This window comes from Podospora pseudopauciseta, chromosome 1, assembly GCF_035222475.1.
Source record: "Podospora pseudopauciseta strain CBS 411.78 chromosome 1, whole genome shotgun sequence".
In the NCBI taxonomy this organism is placed as follows: Eukaryota; Fungi; Ascomycota; class Sordariomycetes; order Sordariales; family Podosporaceae; genus Podospora; species Podospora pseudopauciseta.
The window spans coordinates 7,884,877-7,896,028 of NC_085892.1; the positions used below are offsets into that span (position 1 = coordinate 7,884,877).

Consider the following 11,152-nt stretch of genomic DNA (forward strand, 5'->3'; position numbering starts at 1 on the left):
TCTGAAAAGTGTTTTTGAAGCCATCACCAACCTTATCGTTGATCTCGGGATGGACGCCACATTGGGACCCTGGGTGAAATTTGCCGAGCAAGGGTCTAGTTCAGCTCCCAGCGCTAGCAGGGATTATTTGCAGATCTTGTCCCCGCAGTCTGGCACTTGAGAGGCAGGGGTCATTCCCTTGGGTTGACCCTTGATGACGAAGTTCTTGTCGGAAGAATTGTGAGGAAACATTTTCAGAGTTGAAAAGCAACATTATGTTGTTAACACAAACAAGCAAGCTAGAAGAGGTATCATAGTCCCAATAAATCACAACCCATTATCCACCAAAAACACTAGGTACTCAATTATCCCACCATCGCCATCACTCCATCACCAACCCACTCTACTGCTTCTGCTCCACAGGCACAACCATAACCTCAGCAGCTTTATACTGCTCCTGAATCCCATTCTGGCTCTGCTCCCCAGAAGCCCTCAGCTCAGCCTCCTTATCCATCTGCACGATGTCACAGCACCCGCAGCAGCACGCCAAGGCAACATCCACCGCGCAGCTACCCTGAAGGTTGTACTTGGCTCGGAAATCCGCTCTCTGAATCGCCATGGGAAGCCACTGCATGCAGACAGCTGTTGAACCGCAGAATAGCAGGCACTACAGATCATGTCAGCAACCTATCATCCGAGAGGAAGCCTGGAACATACCGAAGTGTTGATAGGCTCATAGCCCCTCAGACTAGCGCTCTTGTTCACCCTGTGATGTGTCCTGCCAAACACGACACACGGCAAGCACCAAGTCATAAGACATGTCTCGAGCGGATTGACAAAGTTCCAGAAGTTGTGTGTCCATGGCTGAGCGGTGGCGGGCGACTTGGAGTTGAAGTGCTCGGAGGGTGCGGCCAAGACTTTGTTGAACTTGTCTTTCCACTCGGCCACGTCGGCGTCAGAGATGGGACCGGTGGCCTGGGTCGAAGGGGTAGCAGTGGCTTGGGGGGCGGGAGCGGCCATTTTGATAGAATTAGAAAATAAGGTGTATGTAAGTGGCGTAAAAGGCCGGGTATCTTTGCTGGTAAAAGGAGAAGGGAAAAAGAGCGATGAGAACGACTGTGGTAAGACTGTTGCTGAGAATAACAGAAGAAATGCTGATCAGTGACAAAGGCCCTTCTCCCACATCTTATACACCATCAACACTGGTGACCCTGACCGTCCGATTAAGATGAACTGGGTGACCAACTTGCAGCCAAGACGCCCACATCCCGCATGTGGCTGGCTCTGCGACTTGGCTTTCCTCCTTGCCTGCTCACACCCCGGGCAGCCACCACCAACAACATGCCATCGTGTGACTCGAAAGGTCGCGATTATCCCGGAAACATTTCTCAGTTTCTGCGAGTAGTTCGTTTGCTAATTGGTCCTCGAATTGTGAACAGGGGGGAGTGGAGATGAATAGGGCCGCTATAGCCTGCTTGGCGAGTGCTTCTTCTTCTACCCCGGACAGGGCTGAGACGCTGGGACTTCTCGAAGTTGGTGATGATGAACGAGATTGAAGGATGGATAGGATGACGTGAAAAAAAACTTTGACTATGGAGTACACCCTTCCTTTCAACTCCCCTGACCCCTATTTCGCCCTTGCTCGTGTAGTAACAATCGTTTCTCCTGCACTTCCCCGGTCGAACTGAACCAACACATCCCGCGCGCTATCTTTCAACCGCTTCGCTGTGTCCGTGACTTCTATGACCGATTGCTTCACCTCAACTTCGTAATCGACCACTTGAGAGCCATACTTGATAGACACCTTGCTACTGCTCCCATCTTCCTCCCAACCCAGAATTCTATGCTTGAGCAATGCCAACACGGAACTCTTGTACAGCGGTTCTTCTTTGGTCATCATAATCGTGAGAGCCAGCAACCCGGTAGCCATAAGTGTCTCGACCACAAAGAGAGTCAACCAGGGCCAATGAACTTGAATGTAGGCTTCGTTGACGAAGACATCCCCGGGGATCAGGGCCAGGTTGGCATTGTCTCCGGGGTTCTTGGCTCGCATCTGCGTGGAAATACTGGCAGCTATGTTGGAAATGAATGTCTGCAGGTCGGTGTTGGCGAGGTAATCATCGAAAGGGACAAGAATGTTCTTCCCAGTCAAGGGAAATGTATTGCCGCTTTTGGGCTTGGGTGGGGTCTGTAGTTAGGAGCAGCACTGCCTCTTCCACCCTACCCCCCTGTCAATTTCAGCTTGGAAAAAATGTGTTTAATATCGAAATGTCCAAATTAGCCAGCTTAGGTTCGAATACCTTCCTAGTTCCTTCGCATCAGCTGCCGCTCTCACAGGCTTAGTTACTATAGTCAAATCATCATGGGAGCTGTCTCATATGATAAAGAAGAAATATAAGCAGCGTGTGCTGAAGGATCATGCCAAAGAAACTTACGCCAGGCTGCGCAGGGCTTTGCGACATGGCAGAATTTCTCAGCAAGGCTACAAATTCTGGAAGAAAAAAGTCTTAGTTGCCGTCTGGGAACAGGACCGTAGGTTAATACCCAGGAGATGGGGTCCAAATCCCATTTGCTTACCACAGTATGTGTGTGCCGCCCTGCTTGACATAAAGTCTTACTTGTGCTGGGATTAATTGGATGACCTGAAGCTTTGTTTTGGGTAAATGCAGAATAACATTAATAATCTACCTATGTTAAATACAACTCATGCATCTGGCTCGATATTTAAAGGGTATTTCACATGCCCCCCCGGTGAGAGAAGTTAACCGCAAGAAATTCACGTTTTTTCGCTCGTACGTTACATGATGGGCACCGGTTATACCTCATTCTCTCCCAACCGCCAGGACAAGAACCACATAGCACATGAGCTTAAAGTGTTAGCAAAGTTCTGTGTCCGTTGAATATCCACCTCATCACGTACCACACCTCGATGTAAAGATCTGATTTCCAACTGTGCATCCATCAAAGCAGACAGAACAGTCCGTTGCATAAAGACGCAGTGGCATCAGGCTATATACTCTGCCGCAGACGGTGGCGAATTTTTATTTGGCGTTTGCGCAGGGGTTGAGTCTGGTGCCGGTGGTGAAGAAAGTTGATTTGCCTACGGCGGATGTGGAGAGGGCGTTGGGGCAGATGGAGGACGTGTTTGAGTTGGACTGTAAAGATGCGGTGAGGGTGAGTGCGAAGACTGGGGTTGGGATTGCAGAGGTTCTGCCGGCGGTGTTTGAGAAGGTTAGGCCGCCGGAGGGGGATCCAAAGGGGAATTTGAGGATGTTGTTGGTGGATAGTTGGTATGATACTTTCGCGGGGTGGTGCTGTTGGTTAGGGTGTTTGATGGGACGGTGAAGGCGGGGGATAGGTTGGTTAGTTTTGCGACGGGGAATGAGTATGTTGTGGGGGAGGTGGGGATACAGTATTCTAATGAGGTGCAGCAAAAGCTGTTGAGGGCGGGACAGGTGGGGTATGTTTTTTTCAATCCGGGGATGAAGAGGATACAGGATGCAAAGATTGGGGATACGTTTACGACCAAGGGGAAGGAGAGGGAGGTGGAACCGTATCCGGGCTTTGAGGAGCCGAAGCCGATGGTGTTTGTGGCGGCTTTTCCGACGGATCAGGGGGATTATGAGAAGCTGAAGGAGAGTATTGGGCAGTTGGTGCTGAAGGATAGGAGTATTACGATGTAGAAGGACCACTCGGATACGTTGGGAGTTGGGTGGAGGTTAGGGCTTTTGGGTAGTTTGCATTGCTCGGTGTTTTAGGATAGGCTGAGGGGGGAGTATGGGAGTGATATTATTATTACGGAGCCGGCGGTGCCGGTTAAGATTGTGTGGAGTGATGAGAAGGAGGAGATTATCACGAACCCGGCCGAGTTTCCGGATGGGGAGGATCACAGGCTAAAGAGGGCGACGTTGTATAAGCCAATAGTGGCGGCGACGATTACCCTGCCGGAGCAGTATCTGGGACGAGTGATGGAGTTTTGTGAGAGTGTGAGGGGGGTGCAGAAGAGCGTCGAGTTCTTTTACGCGACGCAGGTGATTCTTAAGTATGAGTTGCCCACGGCGAGTTTGGTGGATGACCTGTTTGGCAAGTTGAAGGGCGCAACTAAGGGGTATGCGACGCTGGACTATGAGGATGCCGGGTGGAGGGAGAGCAGTTTGGTGAAGCTGAATGTGCTGGTGAATAAGGTACCGGTGGATGCGGTGGCGAGAGTGGTGCATAGCAGCCAGGTGGAGAGGCTGGGGAGGCAGTGGGTGACCAAGTTTAAGGAGCATGTGGATAGGCAGATGTTTGGTGAGTTTTCTCCCCCTCTTTCTTTCTTGAGGGTATTGCTAACATCGTCGCAGAGGTCATCATCCAAGCTGCGGCTGGCAAGAGAGTCGTTGCAAGAGAAACGTTGAAGCCATTCAGAAAAGAGGTCCTGGCCAAGCTGCATGCCAGTGATATCGGGCGGAGGAGGAAGCTGCTTGACAAGCAAAAGGCCGGACGTAAAAGGTTGAGGGCGGTGGGCAACGTGGTCATTGATCTGTCGGCCTTCCAGAAATTTTTAACAAAGTAGTGTATACCATTGTATTCGATCCCGGACGAGCAATCATCGACTTAATGATATTGCAAATCCAGCAGAACAAGCTATGATCCTCACTGCAGTGGTACGACAACCTCTGATCAGCCAGTACCAGCAAACTCTGTCTCGGCAGCGCCGTGTCCATCAACCTCGCCACACTTCCACTGTGGCAGGGAAACTCGAGCACCGAAAGATCATTCGTCAGTTCAGACTGAGCTGAAGAAAACGTGTGAATCGACTTGATGTCCTCTTGTAAAAACGTCCACTCAAAGCCCTTCTGTGTAGGAATAAACCCAGACCGGTAAAAGTCCCAGTGATGTTGCGAAAGCTCCAGCCCGTTGATAGGATCTCGTTGCAGTAAGGCCTTGAACTCACTGTGAAGTCTGTGCGTATTGACGCCCCAGTCCAACGGTCAAGGTTGCACCACTCGGAGAAACCTTCTGGCCCGAAGACTGTCAGAAAGCCAGAGAAGCCCAGCCGGTAGCTAGGCATAAGTCTTAAGTAAAGATCATAGAGGAAAAGCAAAGTCAGTCTGGTCTCTTTGGCAAGAGAGCTCGCCGAGTAAGGGTCTTTGTCCGGCAGATAGACCCACGACAGCCTCCAGACCTTACTTAGATCCACGTTCGCTGCACACCAGAGCTCAGGGATGTCGTTGCTCTTTGGCTTCCAGTTCGCCTAGTATAAGAACACGAAATCATCGATTCTATCCTACAAAGTTAACTCAAGGAACCTCTAGCTCGGGATATCTGGTTAGTGTGTCTCTGATAAAAGATTATAAAAATCTATCTTGTCTATGATCTAAGCTCCGAGTGCCTCGAATAACTGGGCACGATCGGCGGCCGATGGAAGACATGATCTAATGGTGGTGGTCAAGTGTCGGTGAAACGAGAGTTGGGGCCTATACCGTAGACTAGGGAGGCACCGATCTATAGTGGATAGATTCTCTGGGATAAATAAAAACAGCACGTACTGGATACCTAAGCGGGCAGGGCCAATTCGAGATAATATGGGATAATACAGAGTGAGGAGCGCGCAGAGAGACTGTGTGTCTGTGTCGTTCAAAGTCTTGGAATTCGGACCTGTTTCACGAGGTGTGCTCGAACTCCACATGTGAAAATGGAGATGGCATGAGCCACAGCGACAGCCCAACGCGACTGCTGCATGTTGACGTGCTGCTAGCCAATCCTGAGGCTTGGCGGGTGGTTGGGCGTCGTTGTAAATAGAGCCGGTTGCGCTGGTAGCTGCATCGGTGCAAGCGGCGATGGAAATAGAGATCCGAGTGGAAGACGGGCAAGAAAAAGTGAAGCTGGAGATGCATGGAAGCAAGAATGTCATGTTGTTGGAGCATCAAGAATTCGCTGATGATTGGATCCGGCTGGGCCCCTGAGTTGGGGTACCTAGGCAAAAATTGAGCAATAACACAGCTTATGATCAGGTATGAATGCAAATTGTGATGCAATGCATCACATACGACCACAGGCAGTTGAAAACACGGGATCCCGTCCGCTCTCCCCTAGTTAAGCAATTGACCGCCGGACCAGTACTCAGGTGGGTGACCACTGGGGAATCCCCGGTGTTGTATGTTTTAGTTTTTTGCTCTTGGGGGCAGAGCCGAGTGGCAACGTGCCATCCGATGTTGATGAATATCGGAAAAAATAATATCGCTTGGTAAAAACTGCAGTGTGCCACCGATTCAAAATTTCAATGTCACGTATTCTTTCGCTCTTCTATGCAAAGCCCAAGTACTCACACGACCCAAAGGGATTCCCAGGGTCCAAGTTGCTGGCGAAAGCATAGTCGATCATCTGCGCAAACGTGGGATCCCACGAATCGAATATCAAGCTGTCGTTAACCGCCACGAAGTCACCAGCAGGTGCCTCAACTTGATCGGCGCCGGCAATAGCAAACATGCCCGCACTGGGTTGTCCAATGCCTGAGGCTATTGGAGCATGGAAGCTTCCCGTGGCTACGGCACTAGTTTCGAGAGGACCGTAGGACACGTTCATCATCGTCGATGAAGGTGATGCCGCATCTAACGTCAGAGGCGAGATCTGTTGGATTGAGGTAGCCGTGGGACCAGACGTGGTTTCAGAACTTGCGCCCTCGTTTGTCTTCTCTATAAGCCACCGAGCACGGGAGTGAAGTTCGATGTTGAATGCTGAACCGTTGTCGTTGGTGGTCTTGGGTTTGGACCGTGCACAAGGTGCTCCAGTTGTTCGTGCACGTTCACGAAACAGAGCCTCTCCTCGTTCAAGGTTGCGCACCACTGCATCGCCTAACTCACTGCTCAAACGGGCATTGGCCCAGATGGGCAAAATCGCTTGATGGCAGCGGCCACACTCAAGAAGTCGGCTTTGCCACGAACTCGAAACATGGGAAGTTTGGAGACCTGACGGTATGTTTGTGTTTTCCACCTGTCCTAGGCTCCAACAGAAGCTGACTCAATCTTAGAACGGTCTTGGTCGTCGTTACCGCATGCGTGTCCACGTTGGCTTCGCCCTCATCATCGCAGGATGGCTCGCCTCCGTGTTGGCAGTCTTCACTGGCTGCATTCCCTCCACAAGTACTGGCAGATTAGCCCCAACCCGGGCAATAGCTGCCAACCCGCCGTGGCTGGCCTTATCGTCTGGTCTTCCTTCGCCGCGAATATCGCATCTGATATCTACCTCATCGTCATTCCCCTCCCGCTTCTCTGGGGTTCCAGGCTTCGCCTTGTCAAAAAAATCGGTTCCACTCTCGTCCTGAGCGCCGGTATCTTCCTCCTTGTCTGCGCCACCCTGAAGAATATCTTCGTCGTAACTGCAAGCAAACCCCCTATTTCCCCTATCCTCCCCAAATCCTGAACCAACGCTCCCGTCCACAGGACGACATCAACGGCGCTGAACTCGCCGGCACCCGGGGCACCCGCGAGGCCTTCGTAGCTGTCGTCACCACCAACCTCCCCATGGTCTTCCCCCTCTTCAAGTCCTGGCTCAAGCCCCTCTTCGGCTCCACTTCGCAGCGCACCACCGACAACAAGTACAAGACCCCGGACGGGTTCCGCCGCGGCAACGGCAACAGTTCCAACATCCTGACCAGCGTCACCTTCACCGAGAGAGAGGAGCGAATCGTCAACGAAATCAAGATGCAGAACATGAAGACGGAAGTCTCGGGCGGCGGCACAACCCACGTGCACAAGGAGTGCGAAGGGCAGAAGGGCATCGTCGTGCTGACCGAGTTTGATGTCAGTGAGGATGCGAGGAGTGTGCAGCACAGTGAGCCTGGGCCGCCGCCGGCAAAGCCGAAGAAGGCCTGGTAAATGATTGAGATAATTGAGCCTTTTGGATTGAGGGGAAAAAAATGATGGGATGCCACGTGGTTTAAGTTACAGGCATGCTTGATGGCCGGGCTGCCAGGAATTCTTCAGTGCAGGATGGGAGCGGTGTTTTTTTTTGTTTCTTTTGTCAATTTCCTTTGTGTGTTTTTCTTCTCTTCGTTGACACATATTTTTGTTGTGGTTGCGCTTGAAACACACAGTTTGGATCATTCTCAGACATGAGCGCGGTTGGTAAGAGTTGGGAGCGGCTTTTTTTTCCACAGTGTTTTATTTTCTGTTTTGGATGGATATACCCCTTATGTTCTCGTTGTTGTTGCTTCTGTTGACAGTCGTTGGGGACTGGACAGAGTGTGTCACGATTATCATGTACCCTCGTGGAGAGGATACCACTTTTACCTTGCTTCGATTATCGTCCGATTAGTTAGTCAAATTTGTGTCTTTGTAGTATCTGCCGGTATCCCATCTGCTGTCTTTGAAGTTGGGGCTGAAGGTGATGTTGTCGTTCAGGGGGTTGGTGATTCAGGGGTTGCCAGAGCCTCTTTCAAGGGCGCATGGAACTTGTCTAAACAATGCTTCTGCTGTCAGCCACATTTGGGGGGATTTCTGGACGGGTTTTGGGCAGATGAAGTTATCCCCACACATCAATCTTGGTTGGGCTGACATGCCAAGCTGCTGCGGACCACCATCAAGATTCCTTGGGAGCTCAGGTGATTCGCAGCAATACAGTAGCGCTACCCACTTGTGAGGCGCAGTGACAGGGTACCTGAGTTTTCAGAGCACCGATAATTCGGTTGATAAAAGAGAGCTGCGCCCCTCACGTGTTGGACGCAGTTTCGCGTTTATCCTACACAGCATCATTGCCTTTGACCTATTGTGCCTTTGGGCACGGTAATTACTACAAAATGTCTGATTGATACCATCCACAGGCTATTTTTCTTTCCTTTCTGGCATTGACCCAAGTCACAACTTGTCAAGACATCAACACACAACCTGTGGTAAAAGTGCTGAAGCTACAATGGACAACCGACCAGACCTCCCCAGGAGATCCGCTTACGCTCGGGACCTTTGGTCCTGATGGGCCGTGGCAAGCCTTGCCTGGAGTAATGAACAGACATGAATCGACTGCTACAATCAATACGACAGCCGTTTCTGCTCTCTGGCCATCGCCATGGACGAACATATCCGAGGTCATGTGGAGAAGCTTTGACGTGGCCCTAGAAGCGCAAACAACCTTCTCAACGGGAAGGTACAATCGACTGACCATATCGTCGTCTTATTTCGAGGAAAGCAGGACGAGCCGTACCGGAGACTGGGTGCCGGACTGGGACATGTCCATCCCAGACATTGCGGGCAACTCGGTCAGGTTCTTCCACGTCAAGGCTCCTGTAGCCGCAATTCAGTACGCCAGCATCAGCTTTCCAGCAGTGGAAGGATGGTCCTTTGTGGAGGACGATGTAGAGGGTACACTAGCTCTCGCACCTCCAGACAAACCAGGCTCAGAGAGCATCATTGCTCAGCTCAAGGACTCTGGCGTTGTGGATTGCAACTCGTTCGGATTGCACATGGGGAGTCCGAAGTGGAACCAAAGCGGCAGCTTCACATTGGGAGGATACGATGCTGCTCGTGTGATGGGCAAAGTAGCCACGTTTGATCTTATGGAAGATATTGACGCTTTCGAATTTGCGTCATGGCAACGCTATCTGCCTCGGATCTACTTGATAGACGTCTCGCTTGGGTGGGAAAGAGGTAGCGGACCCTTTCTAAAAGATGAGACATTTCAAGGAAAGACAAAGTCCGTTTTGGCACCGATCCCTACCAGCATGAACAGCACCGCACGAAGACAAGGAGACCAACGTGACAACCTTAGGGATAATGTCATGGTGGTGCCTGACCCGACATTTCCTTTCCTGTATCTTCCACCTGGCACTTGTGAGAAGGCCGCCGAGCATCTGCCCGTGCACTGGGACGACGGGCTGAAACTCTGGTTTTGGGATGACGAAACATCCCAGAGCAATGACTACCACTATCGCCGCCTTGTCAACTCATCAGCCTACATGAGCTTCACACTACGATCCAACCGCGGCCGCTACCCCGAACGGGACGATTTCCCACCCAGTCAAACAATCACCATCAAGGTCCCCTTCCATCTTCTCGATTTCTACATTGAGCCCCCCCTCGTGTGGAGCGGAGTACAACGGCGACGATTTTGGCCGTGCCGGTCAGTCATTCCAACGGAGGGTTACTGGAAACTCGGCCGCGCGTTCCTCCAGGCGGCCTTTCTCGGCGTCAACTACGACAAAAACCTGGTGTACCTGGCTCAAGGAATAGGTCCTGATCCCAATCTCCCATGCGAGTTGACCGTGATTAGACCAGGTGACGAATATATTTCTGGAAACCCGAATTTCCTCTACAGAAATGCCGAGGATTATTATCAGACCTGGGCAAGTTATGGGAAAGTTCTTGAGGACCGCAGGCCAGATCAGGGAACACCTAGCTCGCCGGGCCCGGAGTCGTCACAGACCTCTTCGCTAGGGCGTGGTGAAACGATTGGGCTTACGGTGGGGGCTACGATCGGTGCCCTCTTGGTGTTTTGTTTAGTGTTTGGCACGACAATTGAGAAACGATGGCGGAAAATAGCGAGGCGAGATGGCGGTGATGCGGGAGCTGGTGTTGAACTTGGGGGATCAGACTCCACAGTGACGACACAGGGGCCTGCTCATGATGTTAGTGATGCTGTATCGCCAGGATTGCCCAGGCCACCGACGTATAAAGAGAGAGATCAGAATAAGTCGCCTCCACCGTATAGGCCTTAAGGTGCTAATGGTAAGGGAATATTTTCATCTTGTATATGTCTTGTGAGTTTATTATGGGATAATTTGACTGTAGATATCTCGTTATCACTCCTTTACTCATCGCACGCGTTCAGGTTGTGATCTAGCCGACTACATCCCCTGAACTTTATGTTGCATGTTTTTTTATCACTTATCGGCTACAACCTAGGTATTTACCTTCCCACCTCAATCCCACGATATTGTTACACTTCATGGAAGATAGGTTGGATGACAAGGAAGTGGACCACATATGGATGTGGTCCAGGTAGGTTTGCACTACCCAAGCCATCTACCCACATTAAACCCTCCACAACTCTGGACCTCCGAAAGCCCCCCGATATCAACACACACTTTATATTCCACCCACAGAGACCAAAAATAAAGCTTTTCTTTTACTTTTTTTTTGCTCCAGGTACCCAACAATGGCCAAATATACCGGGAAGGATATTAAAAATGCCCAGAAAG

The 11,152-nt window shown here is 51.0% G+C and overlaps 4 protein-coding genes across 4 annotated transcripts; 3 read left to right on the top strand and 1 right to left on the bottom strand.

Annotated features, from left to right (window-relative positions):
• Nucleotides 1-227: 227 nt before the first annotated feature.
• On the bottom strand, nt 228-1,178 carry QC763_0025410 (uncharacterized protein). Its single transcript, XM_062905441.1, has 2 exons — nt 697-1,178; nt 228-646 (listed from the first exon to the last, which is right to left on the bottom strand). Exons 1-2 carry the CDS (start codon nt 997-999, stop codon nt 383-385), a joined length of 567 nt encoding a protein of 188 aa, XP_062771867.1. The 5' UTR covers nt 1,000-1,178; the 3' UTR covers nt 228-382.
• Nucleotides 1,179-2,783: 1,605 nt separating this feature from the next.
• Nucleotides 2,784-4,534, top strand: GUF1_1 (Translation factor guf1 mitochondrial; the record flags this gene model as incomplete). The annotated part of the gene is made up of 5 exons (XM_062905442.1): nt 2,784-2,870; nt 3,007-3,269; nt 3,305-3,658; nt 3,743-4,269; nt 4,323-4,534. The coding sequence occupies 5 exons, from the start codon at nt 2,784-2,786 to the stop codon at nt 4,532-4,534; spliced, it is 1,443 nt and encodes a 480-aa protein (XP_062771868.1).
• A 2,519-nt stretch (nt 4,535-7,053) lies between these two features.
• QC763_0025430 (uncharacterized protein) lies at nt 7,054-7,838 on the top strand (the record flags this gene model as incomplete). Its single annotated transcript, XM_062905443.1, has 2 exons — nt 7,054-7,335; nt 7,404-7,838. 2 exons carry the CDS (start codon nt 7,054-7,056, stop codon nt 7,836-7,838), a joined length of 717 nt encoding a protein of 238 aa, XP_062771869.1.
• Nucleotides 7,839-8,425: 587 nt separating this feature from the next.
• On the top strand, nt 8,426-10,669 carry QC763_311595 (uncharacterized protein; the record flags this gene model as incomplete). The annotated part of the gene is made up of 2 exons (XM_062911611.1): nt 8,426-8,467; nt 8,783-10,669. 2 exons carry the CDS (start codon nt 8,426-8,428, stop codon nt 10,667-10,669), a joined length of 1,929 nt encoding a protein of 642 aa, XP_062771870.1.
• Between the last annotated feature and the right edge of the window lie 483 nt (nt 10,670-11,152).